Here is a 27,500-nt window from a genome sequence, read left to right as displayed (position 1 = left end):
CTCCTTGATACCGAAGTACATGTCCAACTACTTCCTTAACGTAATTGACCGCCATAACCACAACACCAGGGGGAGCTCCACAAACCACGTTAAACCCAGATTTCGATCTAACAAAGGTCTTAACTCATTCTCTTTCTATGCCACATCAATGTGGAATGCACTCCCAACAGGTGTAAAAGTAAGTGCATCTCTATATTCCTTCAAAACCGCTCTAAAACAACACCTGCAGGCAACTTCGACACTTTACTGATACCCTCCTCCATTCACATCCCATCTCCCCGGATTATAAACAACTCAAAAGTACTTCTAATGTATATACTTGTTCTTATGCTATGTGAACTCACTATGTTCTCTGCTGGCTGTACATATCCTACTAAATAAGACCTACACTGTTTCAATGTCCACATTTCTCTGTTGATGCAATTGTTGATGACTGAAGTTCTGATATCAACCAAAGCTCCTCATCCCACCCCCCGGATTGTAAATAATGTAAATAATTCAATGTACATACTATGATGATTAACTTGTGTGATGACTGTATTATGTTGATAGTATATATTTGTACCATGAATTGATTAACGTGGACCCCGACTTAAACAAGTTGAAAAACTTATTGGGGTGTTACCATTTAGTGGTCAATTGTACGGAATATGTACTGAACTGTGCAATCTACTAATAAGAGTATCAATCAATCAAAAACTCTGATAAGTGGACCTGGAGCAGGTCAGCAGCGTCCCTAACACTAATCTGAGGCAGGTGAAAATAATCAGCACCCATGGCAACTAAAACACAAGCTCAGGGGTGCTGAAAACAGATCTAAGGGGGTCTTTAACTAAACAAAACATGATCCGGGCAACGGATCACGACACTATTGACTTAATAGTACTATTGAAAGAGAATTGTTAAACTGACATTAACACTCACCATAAATGGAGTGAGAAAGATGTACAGTTTATACATGTGATTTGTATTGTTATCGGCCAATCTCACTCATGGATGATTGGAATCGGCAGCATAAAATCCCGAACAGAACATCCATAAGCAATTGTGTAATAATGTCATGAGGCGATTATGCATTCATATACTTACAGTATGTTGTCACTGTTACAAGCGGCCTCTGCAGTGACATCGCCATCTTCTGGCCTGGTATGCCAATTACAGGGGATTCTTTTTGTTCATTGTTCCATTAACTTTCACTCCTATATAATTTTTATTTAATAAAGAAATCTTTGAAGGCTGTCCCATATAACACATATGGAAAATGGGAGGACTTTTTTGACTGCCCGTTGCCGTGGGATGCCATATTCAAACTAATCTACAAAACTACTATCGATGTGCAAAACCGTCCATCCATCCATCCATTTTCTACCGCTTATTCCCTTTCGGGGTCGCGGGGGGCGCTGGCGCCTATCTCAGCTACAATCGGGCGGAAGGCGGGGTACACCCTGGACAAGTCGCCACCTCATCGCAGGGCCAACACAGATAGACAGACAACATTCACACACTAGGGCCAATTTAGTGTTGCCAATCAACCTAACCGTTATTTTCAAATTAAAATTATTTATAACTTCTTACCAACGGGGAAAATGTTAAAACTATGGAATATGACTGAGTCAGATGATTGCCGCTTTTGCTGTCAGGAATCTGAATCCACCCTGCATTTGTTTTGGTATTGTCATATTGTGTCTTCCTTTTGGGTGGAAGTTGAAAAAACGTGTTCAAGGATTGGTTTGTTTATGAAGCTTGATATAGTTTCTGTTATTTTAGGAGAGTTTATTGACAAGCATGACTTAGTTAATTTAATTATAGTACTTGGTAAAAGGTTTATTTTTAAGGCCAAAAATAGATATTCACTTAGTATTACTTTCTTTAAAACATTTATTCAGTATTTTTTAACTTTAGAAAGATACATGATTGACAACGATAATGATGCCAAAAAACATGAAAAAAGATGGGAAATCCTTAAAGGCTTATTATGAAAATGTAATAATGTTTATAGATATGCAACAACAGCAACATATATGCTATCTGTTGTTGTGTTCCCTTTTTTTGAGTGTACAAAATGAAGGTGTGTGTTGAATCCGACTTGGACATAATATGGACTATACACAAATGCTTTTTATGAAAATGTAATTTTGTTTATAACTTATATGCAATCTGTTGTTTCCCTAATTTTTGTTGTTGCACATGGATGAGGGTGTGTGTTGCTGAGGCCCACTTTGACATTGTCTGGACTGGACCTGGTTTTAAAAACCTTTTAGACAAGTCTAATTCCATTAACAACCTGGTCTGATGAAGATAAGGTTATTTTTTTTAATTTTTTTTTAATAAAATAAAATGAGATTAAAAAAAAAGGAAAACAATGACATTTTTTTTGGATAAAAAAGAAAGTAAAATCATATAAAACAATTACATAAAAAATAGTAATTAATGATAGTGTTAGTGGACCGGCGACACACACAATCATGTGTGTTTCAGGGACTATGTCCCTTGCAGACTGTGTTATATATGTTGTGGGAACCAGCATTTTGGTAGCAGAAAGAAACAACCCTTTTTTGTGTGAGTGGGTGTGAATGGGGGAGGGAGGGGTTTTCTTTGGGGGGTTGATGCACTGATGGAAAGTGTATTTTGTGTGTTTTTGTGTTGATTTAATAAAAAAAAAAAAAAAAAAAAACTTTCACTCCTGACTTCTTTGCAGGTAAATGGCACTTAGGTGTCAACTGTGAGCACAGAAGAGATCACTGTCACCACCCTAACCAACACGGCTTCAGCTACTTCTACGGCATGCCTTACACCCTGATCAACGACTGTGTTCCGGGCATGGGAAGGGAGATATTCGCTGACCTTCAGCAGACACTCAAAAGTCTGTTCCTGTTTCTGGCGATTGGACTTTTCACACTGGTATGACTGGTTATCTTTATCTGTATGTAGAAATATATTTGTTACCTATTCCCAAATAATTGTTTTAGATGTTTAAGATTTTTATGATGCGCACTCATGTTGTCTAATGACCGCAAGTCCCCAACTATACTAAGTTGGAATCTGCACTTTTGGATGATATACCAGTTACTATGGTAATCTAATTAGTTACTACAGTAATCTAATTAGTTACTAGGGTAATGTAATGAGTTACTATGGTCATCTACGTCACAGCAGCTCAGACGAGGCACCAAGCAGTGTGGGCGGAAAGCATTTCCACAAACAACGAAAGGAGATTTTCACAACAAAGTTCTACAGCTTAGTGATATATCAGACTGTTGGTGGGTTTATTTTATACCCTTCGCGTTCATATTTCACTTTTTGTTGCGTTTCACTTGATTGTAAAATATGTCGATCGAAAGAGGGTGTGGCTTTCATATTTTGTCAATATTCTGTGTTTTATCGTTCATAGAAAAAAATAAAATTTCATTACGTTTTTTTAAGGCGGTCTGTCATAACGTTTTTAGCATTCAATCAGACATTGTTAGGTTTTCTATTAGTGTTCCTAAAAATAAATAACCGGCCCCCAGACACATTTTTCTCTTGAAATGTAGCCCCCGAGTCAAAATAATTGCCCAGGCCCGAGTTAGGGTCTACCAGTGTGTCGGTATCGTTGCCGGTACCTAAATGTTTTTTGACATTTTTAAAAATCAAGGTAACCACAATAAAATACATTTTAACGGAAAGTGGGACGGCGTGGCGCAGTGGAAGAGTGTCCGTGCGCAACCCGAGGGTCCCTGGTTCAATCCCCACCTAGTACCAACCTCGTTGTGTCCTGAGCAAGACACTTCACCCTTGCTCCTGATGGGTGCTGGTTAGCGCCTTGCATGGCAGCTCCCTCCATCAGTGTCTGAATGTGTGTGTGAATGGGTAAATGTGGAAGTAGTGTCAAAGTGCTTTGAGTACCTTGAAGGTAGAAAAGCGCTATACAAGTACAACCCATTTATCATTTATTTACCTTCTTTTTTTCACTGCACACGCACCACTTTTTTTCAACTTTAAAATAACACTGTGTGAAGCCAAAGCATTGAAAATCAGGGATCCAAGATGTTCTTTATTTAGTAGAATTCCGATATTCTTTTAGCCCTGCGATGAGGTGGCGACTTTTCCAGGGTGTACACTGCCTTCCGACCGAATGCAGCTGAATTAGGCTCCAGCACCCCCCGCGACCCTAAAAGGGACAAGCCGTATAAAATGGATGGATGGATGGATTTTCAAACAGTAATGGTACGAGGGCTTCATCTACTGCAGGGGTGTCAAACTCATTTTAGATCAGGGGCCACATGGAGAAAAATCTATTTCCAAATAAGCCGGACTGGTAAAATCACGACACGATAACTTAAAAATAGTTTTAAAATGTTTAAAAATTGAACAAGCACATTCTGAAAATGTACAAATCATAATGTTGTTGGGTTTTTTTTTTTTACACTTTCATGTTGTGGTTAATAGTATTCTCTCTTTATTTGTAGTAATTTATACTTTCTGAATAAATGATGTGATAATGTTCATCAGTCAACTCATTGGTGTTAATTTTCAATCTATCAAGATAAAAAAATGATATCAAAATAACATTTCAGGATGTTAGTAATGTAGTTTCCTCATTTTCCTTGACTGGTGCACTAACATGTTGTTTATTTGTTTTTACATATGTGGCATCATCTACAAAGATACAAGTAATTACTATTGCGACATCTAAAGGACACATTTTGAACAGCAGTTTCTTTCATTAAAACATTTCAGGTTGATTTTTCTACTTAACAAAGTCATCCCGTGGGGCCGGATAAAACCTGTTTTATAAAACCGGGCCGTACTTTTGACACCCCTAATCTAGTGGTATGCCAAAGAATCACTTAATTAAATATAGGGAGGTAGCGGGGGTGGGGGGATGGTGATGTTCTCCCGAAATGTGTTTGTCATTCTTGTTTGGTGTGGGTTCACAGTGTGGCGCAAACTCGTTTGCACTTGCACTTGCATGGCTTAATCTTTGAGACAAGCATATGCTACTGGCAGGATCAACCAGGCAGTTGATCTGCCGCTTCTTTTCTTTCTCCTATGTCCCCCCCTCCCTAGTGGAGGGGGTCCGGTCCGATAACCATGGATGAAGTACTGGCTGTCCAGAGTCGAGACCCAGGATGGACCGCTCGCCTGTATCGGTTGGGGACATCTCTACGCTGCTGATCCACTTGAGATGGTTTCCTGTGGACGGGACTCTCGCTGCTGTCTTGGAGCCACTATGGATTGAACTTTCACAGTATCATGTTAGACCCGCTCGACATCCATTGCTTTCGGTCCCCTAGAGGGGGGGGGGTTGCCCACATCTGAGGTCCTCTCCAAGGTTTCTCATAGTCAGCATTGTCACTGGCGTCCCACTGGATGTGAATTCTCCCTGCCCCCTGGGTGTGAGTTTTCCTTGCCCTTTTGTGGGTTGTTCCGAGGATGTTGTAGTCGTAATGATTTGTGCAGTCCTTTGAGACATTTGTGATTTGGGGCTATATAAATAAACATTGATTGATTGATTGATATTTGTAACAGTGCTAAAGTAGTTGGGTATTTCTTCTGTTGTGTTTATGTTGTGTTACGGTGCGGATGTTCTCCCGAAATGTGTTTGTCATTCTTGTTTGGTGTGGGTTCACAGTGTGGCGCATATTTCTAACAGTGTTAAAGTTGTTTCTACGGCCACCCTCAGTGTGACCTGTATGGCTGTTGACCAAGTATGCCTTGCATTCACTTGTGTGTGTGAAAAGCCGTAGATATTATGGGACTGGGTCAGCACGCAAAGGCAGTGCCTTTAAGGTTTGTTGGCTTCTCCCTACGTACGTTTACCACTCCGTACTGCTGCGTTTTATAAGGTCCTAAATTGTACTTTTTTAAAACCGATACCGATAATTCCCGATATTACATTTTTAAGCCTTTATCGGCTGATCATATCGGACATCTCTAAATTTAACATAAAAAAAAATGTGGAAAAAGTAAAGCGGCGTGAATACTTTCCGGATGCACTGTATACCAGACATTTTAGATACAAGCCAATATCATCTGATACTTGTTTTTTTGCTGATATTGGACCGATATCTGCTGACAAATAACAGATAGGCACACCCCTATTTATTAATTTAGTTGGGTAGAACTGTACTGCATCATACAGAGAGCACTTTCTAGACATTAATGTTTCATTAATGTTTCATGTCATATCAGGACTGAAATGGAATTTTAAATGTTCGGACTGTTCAATCAATCAATCAATGTTTATTTATATAGCCCCAAATCACAAATGTCTCAAAGGACTGCACAAATCATTACGACTACAACATCCTCGGAAGAACCCACAAAAGGGCAAGGAAAACTCACACCCAGTGGGCAGGGAGAATTCACATCCAGTGGGACGCCAGCGACAATGCTGACTATGAGAAACCTTGGAGAGGACCTCAGATGTGGGCAACCCCCCCCCCTCTAGGGGACCGAAAGCAATGGATGTCGAGCGGGTCCAACATGATACTGTGAAAGTTCAATCCATAGTGGCTCCAAGACAGCAGCGAGAGTCCCGTCCACAGGAAACCATCTCAAGCGGATCAGCAGCGTAGAGATGTCCCCAACCGATACAGGCGAGCGGTCCATCCTGGGTCCCGACGAGCGGTCCATCCTGGGTCTTGACTCTGGACAGTCAGTACTTCATCCATGGTCATCGGACCGGACCCCCTCCACAAGGGAGGGGGGGACATAGGAGAAAGAAAAGAAGCGGCAGATCAACTGGTCTAAAAAGGAGGTCTATTTAAAGGCTAGAGTATACAAATGAGTTTTAAGATGGGACTTAAATGCTTCTACTGAGGTAGCATCTCGAACTGTTACCGGGAGGGCATTCCAGAGTACTGGAGCCCGAACGGAAAACGCTCTATAGCCCGCAGACTTTTTTTGAGCTCTAGGAATCACTAATAACATCAACATCACCGTAAAACCAACATCATTGACCATCTTATTGATATTTTCAGGTGTTTATTCGTGCTTGCGGCCTTTTCGACATCAGCCCACGGCTCTTGACGGCGCTCTTCACGTTCGGCGTCCTGGCGACTCTCGTGTGGTACGTGCCCTTTGAACTCCTGCCCCGATGGAACTGCATCGTCATGAGGAACCAGGAGGTGGTGGAGCAGCCGATGAGGGTGGAGACGTTTCCCTTTAGGATGCTGACAGAAGCCCAGCAGTTCGTGAAGAGGTCAGAATGCAAATGACACCTGAGCAAGGAGTGACAGGATTAAGTCAACTCATCTTCAAATATCCAGAGAGGATTCTTTTTCTGTGGTCATTTATTTATATGTAAAAGGTGAAAGGTCTACATCAGGGGTAGGGAACCTATGGCTCTAGAGCCAGATGTGGCTCTTTTGATGACTGCATCTGGCTCTCAGATAAATCTTAGCTGACATTGCTTAACACGATAAGTAATGAATAATTTTGCTGGTAGTCACACTGTTAAAAATGACGTTAAAAATATGAAACATTGTCATGCATTTGAATCCATCCATCTATTTTCTTCCGCACCTGTTCAAGAAGTCACATTATTGGTAAAAAGTATTTTATTTATTATTGTTTAGCTTTAGAATAGAAATGTTGTTAAAAAATAATAAGAGACTTACTGTACTCTAAAAATGTTGTTATTCATTAAAAATGCATGCATTTAGTTGTATTCAGTGTTAAAAAAAATATTATATGGCTCTCACGGAAATACATTAAAAGTATTTGGCTTTCATGGCTTTCTCAGCCAAAAAGGTTCCCGACCCCTGGTCTACATGGTGCATAAGGGAATTTTATAGATGGATGAACTATATGGACAAAAGTATTGCTTCAAAACCTGTATGTACCTTTCAGCATCACAGATGTGTAAGTTACCCATGCCTTGGGCACTAATGCACCCACATACCATCACAGATGCGCCTAAAACAATCCGGATGGTTCTTTTCCTCTTCGGTCCGGCGGACACAACGTCCACAGTTTCCAAAAACAATTTGAAATGTGGACTTGTCAGACTACAGAACACTTTGCATCAGTCTATCTTAGATGAGCTCAGGCCCAGAAAAGCCGGCGGCGTTTCTGGGTGTTGTTGATAAATGGCTTCGGCTTTGCATAGTAGAGTTGTATCTTGTACTTACAGATGTAGCGACAAACTATAGTTACTGACAGTGGATTTATGAAGTGTTCCTGAGCCCATGTGGTGATATCCTTTACACACTGATGTCGCTTTTTGATGCAGTACCGCCTGAGGAATCGAAGGTCCGTTATATCATCGCTTACGTGCAGTGATTTCTCCAGATTCTCTGAACCTTTTGATGATATTACGGACCGTAGATGATGAAATCCCTAAATCCCTCGCAATAGTTCGTTAAGAATTGTTGTTCTTAAACTGTTCAACAATTTGCTCACGTATTTGTTCAACAATTTGCTCACGTATTTGTTCACCAAGTGGTGACCCCCGGCCCGTCCTTATTTGTGAATGACTGAGCATTTAATGGAAGCTGCTTTTATACCCAATCATGGCACCCACTTGTTCCCAGTTAGCCTGTTCACCTGTGGGATGTTCTGAATAAGTGGAGTGAGGTCCTCTCCAAGGTTTCTCATAGTCAGCATTGTCACTGGCGTCCCACTGGATGTGAATTCTCCCTGCCCACTGGGTGTGAGTTTTCCTTGCCCTTTTGTGGGTTCTCCCGAGGATGTTGTAGTCGTAATGATTTGTGCAGTCCTTTGAGACATTTGTGATTTGGGGCTATATAAATAAACATTGATTGATTGATTGATTGATGAGCATTCCTCAACTTTCTCAGTCTTTTTTGTCACTTGTGCCATCTTTTTTTAAACATGTTGCAGGCATCAAATTCCAAATGACCTAATATTTGCAAAATATAACAAAGTCTTCCAGTTGGAACATTAAATATCTTGTCTTTGCAGTCTAGACAATTGATTATTGGTTGAATAGGATTTTCAAATCATTGTATTTTGTTTTTATTTCCGATTTACACAACGTGCCAACTTTACTGGTTTTGTAAATGTCCATTTATCCAGAAGGAAGTTTGTGACACCTGTGAAGCTTTGACTTTATTAAGTAATATTTCCATGTCATTGTTAGTTTAAAAAAAAAAATGCATACAGTGTTCCCTGGCCAGTTCGCAGTTTACTTACTGCAGTCTCAGTGCAACGCAACTTTTTAAGTACCTTTGTGTACTTTGAGATTTGAGTAAAGTTTTTATGTTCATATACAGTTTGTGATATAATTTCCATGTACCATTTAGTGCATGGGTGTCAAACTCTGGCCCGCGGGCCAAATTTGGCCCGCCGTGTAAATTCATTTGGCCCTTGAGGCAATATCTAATTAACATTAGAGCTGGCCCGCCAGTTTAAGTCTCACCTTAAAACTCATTTGTATACTCTAGCCTTTAAATAGACTCCCTTTTTAGACCAGTTGATCTGCCGTTTCTTTTCTTTTTCTTCTATGTCCCACTCTCCTTTGTGGAGGGAGTCCGGTCCGATCCGGTGGCCATGTACTTCTCGCCTGTGTATCGGCTGGGGACATCTCTGCGCTGCTGATCAGCCTCCGCTTGGGATGGTTTCCTGCTGGCTCCGCTGTGAACGGGACTCTCGCTGCTGTGTTGGATCCGCTTTGGACTGGACTCTCGCGACTGTGTTGGATCCATTATGGATTGATCTTTCACAGTATCATGTTCTCATATGTTCTCATAGTCATCAGTATCATCAGTATCACAGTATCATGTTCTCATAGTCATCATTGTCACCGATGTCCCACTGGGTGTGAGTTTTCCTTGCCCTTATGTGGGCCTACCGAGGATGTCGTAGTGGTTTGTGCAGCCCTTTGAGACACTAGTGATTTAGGGCTATATAAGTAAACATTGATTGATTGATTGATATTATACAACGGTGGTGCCGCTGTAACACCGCATTCACTGCTCATACTCATACTTGCCAACCTTCCCGATTTTCTCGGGAGACTCCCGAAGTTCAGTGCCTTAAGGGCATTCCCTTTAGCGTTCTCTACAACCTGTCGTCACATACGCTTTTCCTCCATACAAACAGCGTGCCGGTCCGGTCACATAATATTTACGGCTTTTACACACACATAAGTGAATGCAAGTCATACTTTGTCAACAGCCATACAAGTCACACTGAGGATGGCCGTAGAAACAACTTTAACACTGTTAGAAATATGCGCCACACTGTGAACCCACACCAAACAAGAATGACAAACACATTTCGGGAGAACATCCGCACCGTAACACAACATAAACACAACAGAAGAAATACCCAGAATCCCAGGGCCCCACTAAGTTTTCTGGGGCGCTACAATATACACCCACGCTACCACCAAACCCCACTCCCTAGCTTGTTCAATATTCAATGCAAAACCTGTTTGGGTCCTCTTAAAAGGTTAATTTGTTCAACCTTGGCCCGCGGCTTTGTTCAGTTTAAAATTTCGAGTTTGACACCCCTGATTTAGTGGTTTGGTTTTGACTCCTGTTCATTCAAATGATGTAATACATGTCATTGCAAAATCTTCCTCTTAACAACTGAGACTAATAACATTCATGTTATTTAAAAGTCTTTCTCTATGTGCGTTTTTTCAGGAACGCTCATCACCCGTTCCTTCTGTTTTTCTCACTGGCTCATATGCACTCTCCGCTCTTCAACACGCCTGCATTTGCTGGCAAAAGCCGCCACGGTCGCTATGGTGACAACATGGAAGAGTTGGACTGGATCGTTGGTGAGTGCAATAGAGTGCAACGTTGAAATGTTCACGTATTATGGCTAAAAAGGCTCTCAATGCACATACAAAGAGCCATTTTTGTGGGTTTAATTAGATACATCTTCCAAAATACAAGGAATATCGTCATTAAAGTGTCTTTGGAAAAGAACAGAATAAGAAGAGAGGACGAACGAACAGGGTGAGTCACTGGAGCTGCTAATTAACTGGCCTCAGATTAACTACAGTAACTGTTATTTGTGTGGACGCTTGTTTTAATGATTTTATGTTGGGCCTCAACATTGGAAATATGACGTTTGTTTACAGTTCAAAAATGTTGACCGGAATCTCACAATGAACTGTATTAAACCTTAGAATTTTTTCTTTCAGTATTTCCCTTACATTGTTTTCGTTTGTACAAAGGAATAAAAGAGTATCAAATCCCACGGTAAAATAATCAATCAATCAATCAATGTTTACTTATATAGCCCTAAATCACTAGTGTCTCAAAGGGCTGCACAAACCACTACGACATCCTCGGTAGGCCCACATAAGGGCAAGGAAAACTCACACCCAGTGGGACATCGGTGACAATAATGACTATGAGAACATGATACTGTGAAAGATCAATCCATAATGGATCCAACACAGTCGCGAGAGTCCAGTCCAAAGCGGATCCAACACAGCAGCGAGAGTCCCGTTCACAGCGGAGCCAGCAGGAAACCATCCCAAGAGGAGGCTGATCAGCAGCGCAGAGATGTCCCCAGCCGATACACAGGCGAGCAGTACATGGCCACCGGATCGGACCGGACTCCCTCCACAAAGGAGAGTGGGACATAGAAGAAAAAGAAAAGAAACGGCAGATCAACTGGTCTGAAAAGTGAGTCTATTTAAAGGCTAGAGCATACAAATGAGTTTTAAGGTGAGACTTAAATGCTTCTACTGAGGTGGCATCTCGAACTGTTACCGGGAGGGCATTCCAGAGTACTGGAGCCCGAAATGAAAAAGCTCTACAGCCCGCAGACTTTTTTTGGAATAATATCACTGTGTTAAAGGGGAACCGCACTTTAAAAAAAAATCTGTATATCGTTCACAGTCATTATGATAGACATAACTATAGATGTTATTTTTTTTCTTATTTCATTCTAAATATATGCGATCAAAAGTCCGCGTACAATGGAGCCTATCGGAGCCGCTCTATTCTGCCTATAGAGCCCCTAAAAAACATCCAAACACTTCCGCTATTAGACAATCAACTGTCATGGTCCGATCATATCGATAGTATTTTAATGAAAATAGGAAGAGGTTTAGCCATGGTCAGAAAGTGCTTGACCTTCTTGACATCCTCAACAATGGGTTATTTATGTATATATATATCAATCAATGTTTATTTATGTAGCCCCAAATCCCAAATGTCTCAAAGGACTGCACAAATCATTACGACTACAACATCCTCGGAAGAACCCACAAAAGGGCAAGGAAATCTCACACCCAGTGCGCAGGGAGAATTCACATCCAGTGGGACGCCAGTGACAATGCTGACTATGAGAAACCTTGGAGAGGACCTCAGATGTGGGCAACCCCCCCCCTCTAGGGGACCGAAAGCAATGGATGTCGAGCGGGTCTAACATGATACTGTGAAAGTTCAATCCATAGTGGCTCCAACACAGTCGCGAGAGTTCAGTTCAAAGCGGATCCAAGACAGCAGTGAGAGTCCCGTCCACAGGAGACCATCTCAAGCGGAGGCGGGTCAGCAGCGTATATAATATAAATTGTATATATGTGTGTGTGTATATATGTGTGTGTTGTGTACATATGTGTGTGTACATATGTATATATGTAAGTGTGTGTGAATTTAAATGTATTTTATATAGACAATATATAGCAGCAACCACTGAATTGAATTATATATATTATATATTATATATATTGGCTTCATGGTGGCAGAGGGGTTAGTGCGTCTGCCTCACAATACGAAGCTCCTGCAGTCCTGGGTTCAAATCCAGGCTCGGGATCTTCCTGTGTGGAGTTTGCATGTTCTCCCCGTGAATGCGTGGGTTCCCTCCGGGTACTCCGGCTTCCTCCCACTTCCAAAGACATGCACCTGGGGATAGGTTGATTGGCAACACTAAATTGTCCCTAGTGTGTGAATGTGAGTGTGAATGTTGTCTGTCTATCTGTGTTGGCCCTGCGATGAGGTGGCGACTTGTCCAGGGTGTACCCCGCCTTCCGCCCGATTGTAGCTGAGATAGGCGCCAGCGCCCCCCGCAACCCCAAAAGGGAATAAGCGGTACAAAATGGATGGATGGATATTATTGTATTATATATTGTGTATATATATATATATATATATATTGTATATGTATGGGGGTGGGACCTAATAAGTTTACTTCTTCCCACTCCCTTTTGAGCCAATCTTGACATCTACAAAAGATTAGTCACATGTAATGTTTTCAATGTGGGTGTAAAAATAATGTATCTATATATTTCTTTTGTATTTTATGTCATTCTCTTGTTTTGTTTGCATGGCTCAAAATAAACCATTCATTCATTCATTCAATGGGTCAAGTCAGACAGTCCTTGGTTTTCTGTCATCTTCATTACCGTCCTATAATAGGGTCCGCTACAACTAAGTCTGACCAGAACAAACTTCAACTTGTTCAAAACCGAGCGGCTAGACTGTTACTTCAATGTTCTTTGCGCACTAATATTTCATTTATGCATTCACGCCTGTCCTGGTTGTCTGTTGAACAAAAGATGCAGTGTAGTCTCCTTATGTTCTTTAGAACTATCATTTTAGATCAATCACCAGATTACTTTTACAAACAGTTTTTAATGTCAACTAACACACATACTTATGACACTAGGAATGCCAGCAATGGCTATTTGTCACTTCCTGCTCCCAGGACCAATCAATCAATCAATCAATGTTTATTTATATAGCCCCAAATCACAAATGTCTCAAAGGACTGCACAAATCATTACGACTACAATATCCTCGGAAGAACCCACAAAAGGGCAAGGAAAACTCACACCCAGTGGGCAGGGAGAATTCACATCCAGTGGGACGCCAGTGACAATGCTGACTATGAGAAACCTTGGAGAGGACCTCAGATGTGGGCAACCCCCCCCCTCTAGGGGACCGAAAGCAATGGATGTCGAGCGGGTCTAACATGATACTGTGAAAGTTCAATCCATAGTGGCTCCAAGACAGCAGTGAGAGTCCCGTCCACAGGAAACCATCTCAAGCGGATCAGCAGCGTAGAGATGTCCCCAACCGATACAGGCGAGCGGTCCATCCTGGGTCCCGACGAGCGGTCCATCCTGGGTCTCGACTCTGGACAGTCAGTACTTCATCCATGGTCATCGGACCGGACCCCCTCCACAAGGGAGGGGGGGACATAGGAGAAAGAAAAGAAGCGGCAGATCAACTGGTCTAAAAGGAGGTCTATTTAAAGGCTAGAGTATACAGACCAATCTCCTCAAACATTCTGGAATATATTGCCATCACACATTAAGCTCTCACAAAGCAAATTTTCATTCAAGACAGCTTTGAAAAAACCCCTATTGCAGCTGCCCACATGACGTGAAATTTTAATACTGGTTTTAACTAACTTTTTTATCTCATGTTGTATTTTTCCATTGTATAATGTTTGGTAATGCATGTATTCTTTGTATTTAAATTTTGTATGCTCTTATATGGACCCCAGGAAGACTAGCAGTCGCCTTGGCGTCAGCTAATGGGGATCCATACAATAAACAATAAACATACATGATGTAAGTAAATATGCAATGTTGTGGCAGGCAAATTTGTAAAAAAAAATCATATTGACGTCCCACTGGGTCATTATTGTCACCGGTTGGTCCCGGGCCTTTCTGTTAGTGGAGAAGTTACCTCCCGGTAACAGTTCGAGAGGCCACCTCAGTAGAAGCGTTTAAGTCTCACCTTAAAACTCATTTGTATACTCTAGCCTTTAAATAGACTCCCTTTTTAGACCAGTTGATCTTCCGTTTCTTTTCTTTTTCTTCTATGTCCCACTCTCCCTTGTGGAGGGGGTCCGGTCCGATCCGGTGGCCATGTACTGCTTGCCTGTGTATCGGCTGGGGACATCTCTGCGCCTGCTGATCCGCCTCCGCTTGGGATGGTTTCCTGAACGGGACTCTCGCTGCTGTGTTGGATCCGCTTTGTACTGGACTCTCGCGACTGTGTTGGATCCATTATGGATTGAACTTTCACAGTATCATGTTGGACCCGCTCGACATCCATTGCTTTCCTCCTCTCCAAGGTTCTCATAGTCATCATTGTCACCGACGTCCCACTGGGTGTGAGTTTTCCTTGCCCTTATGTGGGCCTACCGAGGATGTCGTGGTGGTTTGTGCAGCCCTTTGAGACACTAGTGATTTAGGGCTATATAAGTAAACATTGATTGATTGATTGATTGATTTCCTTATTTTGATCCTTTTAGCAAACCTTGCACATTAATTATTATAAAAAATATTAATTATTAGTATTAAAGGCCTACTGAAAGCCACTACTACCGAACACGCAGTCTGATAGTTTATATATCAATGATGAAATATTAACATTGCAACACATGCCAATACGGCCGGTTTAGTTTACTTAATTGCAATTTTAAATTTTGCGCGGAAGTATCATGCTAAAACGTCGCAGTATGATGATGCGTGCGCGTGACGTCACGCATTGTACAGGACATTTTGTTCTAGCACCGTTCACAGCTATAAGTCGTCCGTTTTCATCGCATAATTTCACAGTATTATGGACATCTGTGTTGCTCAATCTTTTGCAATTTGTTCAATGAATAACGGAGACATCAAAGAAGAAAGCTGTAGTTGGGAAGCGGTGTATTGCGGCCGCCTTTATCAACACAAACACAGCCGGTGTTTCATTGTTTACATTCCCGAAAGATGACGGTGAAGCTTTACTATGGAACAGAGCGGTCAAGCGAACACGGTTGGATTGGACCACACACACAAAGTACAGTGTATTATGCAGCGATCATTTCGAAAGATCGTGTTTCGAAGAGTGTCCCTTGCAAAGGGCAGAGATGTGCATCGCCACCACCCTTCGACTGGTGCTGAAGAAAGGTGCGGAGCCGACCTTCAGGTTGTACAGATACAACCATATAATCTCACTAAAACACTAGTAACGCAATAAGCAGATGAGAGATTTTCCAGAATTATCCTAGCAAATTTGTCTAATAACATCTGAATCGCTCCCAGTGTATAGTCTTTTTTTTTTTTTTCTAGTCCGTCACTCTCACTTTCCTCATCCACGGATCTTTCATCCTCGCTCAAATTAATGGGGGAATCGTCGCTTTCTCGGTCCGAATCGCTCTCGCTGCTGGTGGCCATGATTGTAAACAATGTTCAGATGTGAGGAGCTCCACAACCCGTGACGTCACGCGCATATCGTCTGCTTCTTCCGGTACAGCACCAAAAGTTGCGAACTTTATCGTCGATGTTCCCTACTAAATCCTTTCAGCAAAAATATGGCAATATCGCGAAATGATCAAGTACGACACATAGAATGGACCTGCTATCCCCGTTTAAATAAGAAAATCTCACTTCAGTAGGCCTTTAATTATTAAAAACACATCAAAACGTTCGTTTTTTTTCTTCTTCATCACTGATTACTGCTCACTGCAGACTTTAAACGGGGTGTCATTCTCGCCATTCTTGGGTCATAAATGGCTGTCAAAATGCTTTTTCGGAATACCTCCCCAGCCATCTATTTTCCAGGTGAGAGGCATGATTTATGATCAACAATAAACGTACATGGGAGCAAGTAGTAGTGATCACTGCGCCGCTGTAAATAGTTTGTCTACGTTAGCACTTAAAATAATAATGTTGCTTTAGCGCTTATAATAATAAAGTATCATTTGATTGGTTGACAATGCTCTTAAGTTGAGGATGTCAAGAAAAGCTGTCACTCTGGATGACCGAAGTCAATTTTAATGTTCTTGTTAATTTTGAATACACTCTCTATGCAAGTGACTGAAGGGCGTACTTACTCAACAGTCATTCATGTCACACGAAGGGTGGCCTTATAAATATTGCCAACACTGTCATAAACATGTGCCATACAGTGAAACCGTACTAAAAAACAACGACAAACCCATTTCGGGATAATATTTGCACCGCAACACAACATAAACACAACAGAACAAATTCCCAGAATTCCCTGCAGCACCAGCTCTTCCAATAACTTCACTAATACTTCACTAAGTTTGATCACATTACACCTGTACTGGCTCACCTGCACTGGCTTCCTGTGCACTTAAGATGTGACTTTAAGGTTTTACTACTTACGTATAAAATACTACACGGTCTAGCTCCATCTTATCTTGCCGATTGTATTGTACCATATGTCCCGGCAAGAAATCTGCGTTCAAAGGACTCCGGCTTATTAGTGATTCCCAAAGCCCAAAAAAAGTCTGCGGGCTGTAGAGCATTTTCCGTTCGGGCTCCAGTACTCTGGAATGCCCTTCCGGTAACAGTTCGCGATGCCACCTCAGTAGAAGCATTTAAGTCTCACCTTAAAACTCATTTGTATACTCTAGCCTTTAAATAGACTCCCTTTTTAGACCAGTTGATCTGCCGTTTCTTTTCTTTTTCTTCTATGTCCCACTCTCCCGTGTGGAGGGGGTCCGGTCCGATCCGGTGGCCATGTACTGCTCGCCTGTGTATCGGCTGGGGACATCTCTGCGCTGCTGGTCCGCCTACGCTTGGGATGGTTTCCTGCTGGCTCCGCTGTGAACGGGACTCTCGCTGCTGTGTTGGATCCGCTTTGGACTGGACTCTCGCGACTGTGTTGTATCTATTGTGGATTGAACTTTCACAGTATCATGTTAGACCCGCTCGACATCCATTGCTTTCCTCCTCTCTAAGGTTCTTATAGTCATCATTGTCACCGACGTCCCACTGGGTGTGAGTTTTCCTTGCCCTTATGTGGGCCTACCGAGGATGTCGTGGTGGTTTGTGCAGCCCTTTGAGACACTAGTGATTTAGGGCTATATAAGTAAACATTGATTGATTGATTGATTGATAATACTTGGTTAACATTCAAGTCACAAAAAGTAAACAGAGTCTAGTTGGTGCTTTTTGAATGGTTATTATTCTGTATACTCTAGCCTTTAAATAGACCTCCTTTTTAGACCAGTTGATCTGCCGCTTCTTTTCTTTCTCCTATGTCCCCCCCTCCCTTGTGGAGGGGGTCCGGTCCGATGACCATGGATGAAGTACTGACTGTCCAGAGTCGAGACCCAGGATGGACCGCTCGTCGGGACCCAGGATGGACCGCTCGCCTGTATCGGTTGGGGACATCTCTACGCTGCTGATCCGCTTGAGATGGTTTCCTGTGGACGGGACTCTCACTGCTGTCTTGGAGCCACTATGGATTGAACTTTCACAGTATCATGTTAGACCCGCTCGACATCCATTGCTTTCGGTCCCCTAGAGGGGGGGGGGGTTGCCCACATCTGAGGTCCTCTCCAAGGTTTCTCATAGTCAGCATTGTCACTGGCGTCCCACTGGATGTGAATTCTCCCTGCCCACTGGGTGTGAGTTTTCCTTGCCCTTTTGTGGGTTCTTCCGAGGATGTTGTAGTCGTAATGATTTGTGCAGTCCTTTGAGACATTTGTGATTTGGGGCTATATAAATAAACATTGATTGATTGATTGATTGATTGATATTGACATGAGTTTAGTTTGATTTTATTTCGAGCATACATGTTACATCACAAGTTCCGGTTTCTTTTTTCAACATGTTCGAAAAGTAGTAGGAAGAAGTAGAGCTTATTTAATCCTACTCCTTTTCTTTTATATAACAGTTGCTAAAACTTTTGTTCACTTCCTGTTCTCAATTTATTCACGATATACTTCATAAGTAATCACAATAAAAATAAATAATAATTGGTGAAGTAAGTTATATTTCATATGATGAGATAAGTAAGATTATTTTGAGCATGAAAAAAATGGATGGATGAAATAAATAGAATGTTTATCATGTTTCTTCTTCTTTTTACTTTGTAAACACTTTAAGTTTGAAGAGTTTCTTGAAGTGGATCATATTAGTACATTGTTTAAATGCTTTGCTTAATCCATTCCATAATTTAATTTCACATACAGATACACTGAAGGTCTTAAGCGTTAGAGATGCGCGGTTTGCGGTTTCATTCGCGGAGTCCGCGGCTAAACCGCGGGTCGGGCGGGTGACATGACGAAAAAATTCATTTTAATTCGATTCGGGCAGGTGGCGGTTGAACCATCCGGAAATATTTGATATAGGTTCTGGGATCGGAATCCTTTACCATTCAAAGAGCCATTTAAGACTCGTGTCACAAAGCGAAGAAGACAATAGGAGACGTTAATATTCTCTAGAATGACTGCCGGCAGTCACCCAGATAATAAGTATTAGGGCGTGCTATGAAGCCATTGGCTTTGTCGCCTTCAACAACATGTTCGAACCGTTTGTCAGTCCAGCAACATGTTGTGTGTGGCTTCTGCAGCAACACGCACACGACTGCAAGGCATACTGGGTGACACAGAGTACACTAATGATTGTGATATAAACAATTTTAACACTCTTAGTAATATGCGCCACGCTGTGAAGCCACACCAAACAAGATTGACATACACATTTCGGGAGAACATCCTCCCAGTAACACAACATAAACGCAACACAACAAATACCCAGAATCCTTTGTATCCATGACACATCCTGACTATTTTATACACCCCACTAGCAGCAAACCCACTGCCCCCCGTGCGTTGGTAAGGTGGGCGGGGTTGGGGGCGCGGGGGTGTAAAATATATTTAGGAAGTATCACGGATACAAAGGATTCTGGGTATTTGTTGTGTTGCGTTTATGTTGTGTTACTGTGAGGATGTTCTCCCGAAATGTGTTTGTCAATCTTGTTTGGTGTGGCTTCACAGCGTGGGGCATATTAGTAAGAGTGTTAAAATTGTTTATATCACAACCATCAGTGTACTCTGTATCACCCAGTATGCCTTTCAATCTTGTACATGTGATTGCGGAAGCTGCACACAACATGTTGCCGGACTAACAATCGGTTTGTAAATGTTGTTGAAGGTGTCAAAAGCAATGGCTTCACAGCACGCCCTTATTCCTGTCATCAGGATGAACATCATTGGATATTCGCGAGAACATTAGGGGCTCCAATTGTCTTCATTACTCTGTAAAACGGGCTTAAAAAGCTCTGTGAGTGGTTAAGGTGGCCGACCTCTGATGTATTTCAGCGGGCAAGCGGTTGCGGTTCGATAAAATGTTGGTTCGGGTGGACGGCGGGTGGATGACGACTTTGGTGATGCGGTTGCGGATTATATAATTGCCTATCCGCGCATCTCTAACGTGCGTACAAATGTTTTAAATTATATTTTTCTCTAAAATTATATTTCTCCTATTTTGGGGAGAATAATTGTTGTATATTCCCGGGTAGCAGGTAGTTCTAAGTTCTCATTTGCCTGAGAACTGCGGACTCTGTCCAATCACAAGTCAGTAGGAGGTGCTTCTTTCTCGTACTTGGAGGGAACAACATCCAGCGGTTTGAAATGCCTTGTGCTGTGGAAACCGCAAACAGGCTGAAATAAAAAAGTAATGGTCGGGCATCAGGAATAAAAAAAAGATAGTTGCTGCAACTGGCAAGGCATGTGTCCCTTTCCTCCCTTAATGCTTCATGTGTGTCCCTCCCTCAGCCCAGCGAATCTCGCCCCTCAACAAAGACACGTCAGAAGAAAGTTAAACATTTTTGTTGTGTTTTGTACTGACTTTGTGTCTCTCTCAGTGTCCATTAAATGTCATGTGTAATTAAGTAAGTTAGACAATTACGACTAATTAGCCTTGCATCTTTGCTCCATAGGGGAACTAACAGAGACTGTGGATTCACTGGGCCTGGCCAACGACACTCTGATCTATTTCACCTCAGACCACGGTGGATACCTTGAGGATTCCCATCCTCTGATTGGCCAGCGAGGAGGATGGAACGGCGTCTATCGAGGTTTTAGCATCTTACCATCCGCATCTCTACTTGTGACAACCAGTTGGTTTTGATTGATTGATACTTTTATTAGTAGATCAGTACATATTCCGCACAATTGACCACTAAATGGTAACACCCGAATAAGTTTTTCAACTTGTTTAAGTCGGGGTCCACGTTAATCAATTCATGGTACTTTCATCCTGTAGAATTCTGCTCAAAACGTCACAAAATGTGAATACACCACCCACATTTCAGCAGTTATTTAAACTACAGTATATGTTTTCAAACAACAGTATTATCAAAATGAAACGTGGACCAAAGTAAAGCCCAAATTTCATATAGTATTGCATCTTGAGTACAATACTGTACAAGTTATTTTAAACACACCTGAAAAAACTACTGCGTAATCACATGCCGGGGCGGCATAGCTCGGTCGGTAGAGTGGCTGTGCCAACAACTTGAGGGTTGCAGGTTCGATTCCCGCTTGTGCCATCCTAGTTACTGCCGTTGTGTCCTTGGGCAAGACACTTTACCCACCTGCTCCCAGTGCCACCCACACTGGTTTAAATGTAACTTAGATATTGGGTTTCACTATGTAAAGCGCTTTGAGTCACTAGAGAAAAAGCGCTATATAAATATAATTCACTTCACTTCACAGTGTACCACATTCTTGATTCAGAATTTGGAACGCAGCATTAACTCTTAAAAATATATGTTTTTAAATAATTAAATAATTTAAATTTCTTAAAAAAAAGTGGCAGAGGTGGCAGAGGGGTTAGTGCGTCTGCCTCACAATACGAAGTTCCTGCAGTCCTGGGTTCAAATCCAGGCTCAGGATCTTTCTGTGTGGAGTTTGCATGTTCTCCCCGTGAATGCGTGGGTTCCCTCCGGGTACTCCGGCTTCCTCCCACTTCCAAAAACATGCACCTGGGGATAGGTTGATTGGCAACACTAAATTGGCCCTAGTGTGTGAATGTTGTCTGTCTATCTGTGTTGGCCCTGCGATGAGGTGGCGACTTGTCCAGGGTGTACCCTGCCTTCCGCCCGATTTTAGCTGAGATAGGCGCCCGCGACCCCAAAGGGAATAAGCGGTAGAAAATGGATGGAAAAAAAAAAAGATTAATTACTTAATTTTGACCAGGTATTGTTTATCCCTTTATAAAATAAAAACATTTTTTCCACAAAAACACATCTCATAATAACAATATATGATAAAATGAATATGATTGTGATAATGCAGGCAAAACATACAGCACACAATTTCTACATGTTCATTTCTTTATGCCTAAATAATAATGTTATTTTGCTAGGTGTTGAGATGTCTCACTTGGTTCAGCAGGTCTTGAAAACATTAAAACTGTGTGAGGCAAAGCGAAAGAGAAACTGATTTATAACTGTCTCTAACGCTGCTAAAGCCTAATGAATATGGGTATCGATCATCTTACATTATCATTCATTCTTGTTGAGTATACAATTTATACTTTAAAATAAGTTTGTGTGACAAATTTAGGACTTTAACCTGGGATGTGTTGGGGGTGAAACATTGCAAGAAGGTTTGGAGGGGTGGGTGGGCAAGCCGAGTGTTGGAAAAATACATTTTTACGGGCGTCTCAATTACTTTTTGACATTCAAAATAGCAGGGATTTACCTTATTTTCCGCACTATAAGGCGCACCTAAAAACCTAGAATTTTCTCAAAAGCTGACAATGCGCCTTATAATCCGGTGCGCCTTTTATATGGACCAATATTGAGCCACAACAGGTCTCACAACTACGGTAAGCAGCCGCAGACTTCATTTTTCCCCGTAGGAGAAGAAGCGCGCGGTGCATGCTGGGATATATGACTGCGCCAGGTCGTACAGTTTCATTTCCATTTATGTGTTTATGTAAAGGCCCCGAAATGGCTCCTATTGAGAGACATGATTTCAGGAAAGCAGGAATTGTCACTGAACTGCTAGACAACAGCAGGGATACTGACTCCATTAACGACGTCTCGAAATAGTGCAAAGTAATAACAATATATCAATAACTCAACGTTGCTCAAACGTTAATGTCACACAACACCACACACAAAATAAACGTGATAAGTTATTCCTCATCCACGAATCCCTCGAAATCTTCTTCAGTGTCCGAATTAAACATGCCACAAGAGGTCTCGCAACTACGGTAAGCAGCCGTCTACCTTATTTTCCCTCGTAGAAGGAAACACGCTCATGACGCAGAGTTTAAACTCAAGACCAGGGGTGCCCACACTTTTTCTGCAGGCGAGCTACTTTTCAATTGACCAACTCAAGGGGATCTACCTCATTTATATATATCATTTATATTTATTTATTCATGAAAGAGAAATTTTTGTAAACAAGTTAAATGTGTTTAATGATAATACAAGCATGTGTAACACATATAGATGTCTTTCTTTCACCAAGACAAGAATATAAGTTGGTGTATTACCTGATTCTGATGACTTGCATTGATTGGAATCAGACAGTAATGATGATAACGCCCACATTTTCAAATGGAGGAGAAAAAAAGTTGTCCTTTCTGTACAATACCACATGAAAGTGGTTGGTTTTTGGCATCTAATTCATCCAGCTTCCATACACTTTACAAGAAAAACATTGGCGGCAAATTCCGTAGCTTGCTTGATTGACATTCACGGCACCCGAGGGTCTTGTGAGATGACGCTGGCTGCTGCCAGTTCATTATTATGAAAAAATGACAGAGAGGAAGGCGAGAAACACTTTTTATTTCAACAGACTTTCGCGCCGTCCCTTCCGTCAAAACTCTAAAGGCCGACTGCACATTTCCTATCTTCACAATAAAAGCCCTGCTTCATGCTGCCTGCGCTAACAAAATAAGAGTCTCGGAAAAGCACGCCAGCTTTCTGAGGGATCGCTTGTGCACGCCAGTTTTCCGAGACTCTGTATTTAGTTAGCGCAGGCGGCATGAAGCAGGGCTTTTATTGTGAAGATAGGAAATGTGCAGTCGGCCTTTAGAGTTTTGACGGAAGGTACGGCGCGAGAGTCTGTTGAAATAAAAAGTGTTTCTCGCCTTCCTCTCGGTCATATTTTCATAATAATGATCTTGCAGCAGCCAGCGTCATCTCACAAGACCCTCCGGTACCGTGAATGTCATTTAAGTGACGTCTTGGTGAAGATTGATGATCACTAATGTTTAGGTCTATTTTTTTTAAAAGCCTGGCTGGAGATCGACTGACACACCCCCCGCGGTCGACTGGTAGCTCGCGATCGACGTAATGGGCACCCCTGCTCAAGACGATCAGTCACACTGTAGAAGTCGGGAATAGAGCAGCAGTGAGAGAATTCAACATTAACAGCAGCGACACTGACTCGTTTAATGACGACTTCGACGAGACGGAGCCGGGCATGTTGGATGCCGTATTCGCCCAACTGTTTGATTCGAACACTGAAGAAGAAGAATTTGAGGGATTCGTGGATGAGGAATAACTTAACAAAGTGAGATTTACATGTTTATTTTGTGTGTTGTGTTGTGTGACATTATCGTTTGAGCAACGTTGAGTTATTGATATATTATTGCTTTGCAGTATTGCGAGTGTTACTATATTGTGATTGCACTAACGTTTGATTTACTGTAACAGTATCAGACTGTTTTTTTAACGTGTTTATTGAATCGGGGAAAATGATAAAACACCTGTTTATTCATTTTGGGAGTGAATGGAGTTGTCAGAACGCCGGTTTGTAATCTATTCATAAAGTTTGACTGTTTTGTTGACATTCCCTTTAGCGCAGCTCCATCTAAAGCAGGGGCGCTCACACTTTTTCTGCAGGTGAGCTACTTTTCAATTGACCAAGTCGAGGAGATCTACCTCATTCCTATTTATAATTTATATTTATTTATTTATGAAAGATACATTTTTGTTAACAAGTTAATGGTGTTTAATGATAATACAAGCATGTTTAACACACAGATTCCTTTCTTTCATGAAGACAAAAATATAAGTTGGTGTATTACCTGATTCTGATGACTTGCATTGATTGGAATCAGACAGTGGTGCTGATAACGTCCGCATTTTCAAATGGAGGAAAAAAAAAGTCCTCCTTTCTGTCCAATACCACATGAAAGTGGTTGGATTTGGCATCTCATTTGTCCAACTTGCATTCTCGTTTTTAAACACTTTGTTATGAGAGTAGCATATGTGTGTGGCCCTTTAATGTCTGGCAGCAGGTGAGTGACGTCAGTGAGTGTGCGGGTGGGCAAGCAAGTGAGAAAGCGGTCGCTGAGGGCGGGGGAGAAACACATTGGCATCAAACTCCGTAGCTTGCTAGCTTGTGCACGCTAGCTTTCTGAGACTCTTATTTTGTTAGCACAGGCAGGATGAAACAGGTCTTTTATGGCGAAGACAGGAACTGTGCAGTCGGTCTTTAGAGTTTTGACAGTAGGTACGGAGTCTCTAGAAATAAAATGTGTTTCTCTGCGTCCGCCCTGTTAGTGATTTTTTTTCTTAAATATGAGCTCGCAGCAGCCAGCGTCATCTCACAAGATCCTCGGGTGCCGAGAATGTCAAACAACTGACGAAAGTGAAGTCTTGGTATGATTGATGATTGATCATTTTTATGTTTATTTTTTAATGCCTGGCTTGAGATCGACTGACACACCCTCCGAGATCGACGTAATGCCCACCCCTGATCCAAAGGATGCATAACGTAACCCCAGCCTCTACTGTAGCATCTATTCTATGCGCCTTATAATGCGGTGCGCCTTATATATGAACAAAGTTTTAAAATAGGCCATTCATTGAAGGTGCGCCTTATAGTGCGGAAAATACGGTACTATATTACTGTGAGAAACTATGATCTGTGTTCCCTAATCCTTCATTTGTCACGTTAAGGTGGAAAAGGAATGGGGGGCTGGGAAGGCGGCATCAGAGTTCCTGGTATTTTCCGCTGGCCCAGCAGACTGGCAGCTGGAAGAGTGGTGGACGAGCCCACCAGCCTGATGGATCTGTACCCCACACTCAAGTATCTCGCCCAGGACACCGGATCAGACAGGTCTGTAAACGGTAAACCCAGGAAGGGAATCGGTAGAAATCTAGGAAATAAAATGAGAACTTAAAGTTGTCTCGTTGTCAGGCACTTGGACGGTCACAACCTTATGCCGCTGTTGGAGGGGAAGGTCGGTCGGTCTGAGCACGAGTTCATGTTCCACTACTGTGGCAGTTACCTGAACGCAGCACGCTGGCACCCTCCTGGCAGTAAGTCAACACAAACGTCTACCTTTTGCCTCTCTTTTAAAGGGGTCCATCATGCAAAACCAACTTCTCTCACCTATCAGTACCTGCTGTTGTGCATTTGGGATCTACAAAAGTCCCCCAAAAATTGAAATCAAAGCGTGGAAGCATTACAGAGATATTTATAAAACAATCTTGCCAACTACCTGAAAAACGTCCGTTTGGAATGTTCCCAATTAGGGACGACACAAACTGGGAACATCATCAGTGGATTATCCATAAATTATATATATCTACCCAAACAGCCAAACTTTAGTTTATGCACAAGCATCTGTGGTTTAGACCAGTGGTTCTCAACCTTTTTTCAGTGATGTACCCCATGTGAACATTTTTTTTAATTCAAGTACCCCCTAATCAGAGCAAAGCATTTTTGTTTGAAAAAAATAGATAAAGAAGTAAAATACAGCACTATGTCATCAGTTTCTGATTTATTAAATTGTACAACAGTGCAAAATATTGCTAATTTGTAGTGGTCTTTCTTGAACTATTTGGATAAAAATATATAAAAATAACTAAAAACTTGTTGAAAAATAAATAAGTGATTCAATTATAAATAAAGATTTTTACACATAGAAGTAATCATCAACTTAAAGTGCCCTCTTTGGGGATTGTAATAGAGATCCATCTGGATGCATCAACTTCATTCTAAACATTTCTTCACAAAAAAAAGAAATCTTTAACATCAATATTTATGGAACATGTCCACAAAAAATCTAGCTGTCAACACTGAATATTGCATTGTCGCATTTCTTTTCACAGTTTATGAACTTACATTCATATTTTGTTAAAGTATTATTCAATTAATATATTTATAACGGCAAAAATCCTTTATATGTTTATAATTGCTTAATTGTTGCTAGTTTTAGAATATTTTTTTTTAAAAATCCATTGTAACCCTTGGCATACCTTCAAGTACCCCATTTGAGAACCACTGGTATAATCCATCAAAATGAGGGTGGTCCCAAAAAGGAGGGATTTTTCAAATCGACTGTGTGTCGCTTTTAAAGGGGCTCCTCGTCTGGTCAACATATGAAATAAGTGTGTTTAAAAAATTTGAAGTGCTCCCCCTCTGGCCAACATATGTAATAACAGGTGTGTGTAACACATTGAAATGCGCTCCCTATGGCCAAAATCCACACAAAATTGAAAAAAAAATATATATATGATTGTAGCTGAGATAGGCGCCAGCGCCCCCCGCAACCCCAAAAAGGGAATAAGCGGTAGAGAATGAATGAATGAATGAATATATATATATATATAGAGAGAGAGAGAGAGAGACACACACTGTAATAAAATAATAAAGAGTAAAGAATAAATACATTATAAAACAAATAACTAAAAGCTTAGCTTTTTTAGATTTTCACAGTTTGTATATATTATTAATGTTGTAAATACATCCCATCCATCCATCCATTTTCTACCGCTTGTTCCCTTTTTTTGAGGTCGCGGGGGGCGCTGGCGCCTATCTCAGCTACAATTGGGCGGAAGGCGGGGTACACC

The 27,500-nt window shown here is 41.6% G+C and overlaps 1 protein-coding gene across 3 annotated transcripts in view; it reads left to right on the top strand.

The window, feature by feature from the left end:
- The window catches only part of arsh (arylsulfatase H), a 136,170-nt gene that overhangs the window by 20,195 nt on the left and 88,475 nt on the right, over positions 1–27,500 (top strand). For all 3 annotated transcript variants that reach the window (XR_009802878.1, XM_061879026.1, XM_061879027.1), the window contains exons 5-10: positions 2,699–2,901; positions 6,966–7,186; positions 10,599–10,735; positions 20,613–20,750; positions 25,602–25,761; positions 25,843–25,964. Coding sequence is in view for 2 of the 3 variants with exons in the window: in XM_061879026.1 (XP_061735010.1) it covers positions 2,699–2,901; positions 6,966–7,186; positions 10,599–10,735; positions 20,613–20,750; positions 25,602–25,761; positions 25,843–25,964 (981 nt within the window). In the remaining variant the exon portion in view is untranslated. The remainder of the gene's footprint in view (positions 1–2,698; positions 2,902–6,965; positions 7,187–10,598; positions 10,736–20,612; positions 20,751–25,601; positions 25,762–25,842; positions 25,965–27,500) is intronic.

This window comes from Nerophis ophidion, linkage group LG19, assembly GCF_033978795.1.
Source record: "Nerophis ophidion isolate RoL-2023_Sa linkage group LG19, RoL_Noph_v1.0, whole genome shotgun sequence".
Classification (NCBI taxonomy): Eukaryota; Metazoa; Chordata; class Actinopteri; order Syngnathiformes; family Syngnathidae; genus Nerophis; species Nerophis ophidion.
The sequence above is the reverse complement of the archived record's forward strand: the minus strand, read 5'-3'. Positions and strand labels throughout refer to the sequence as shown.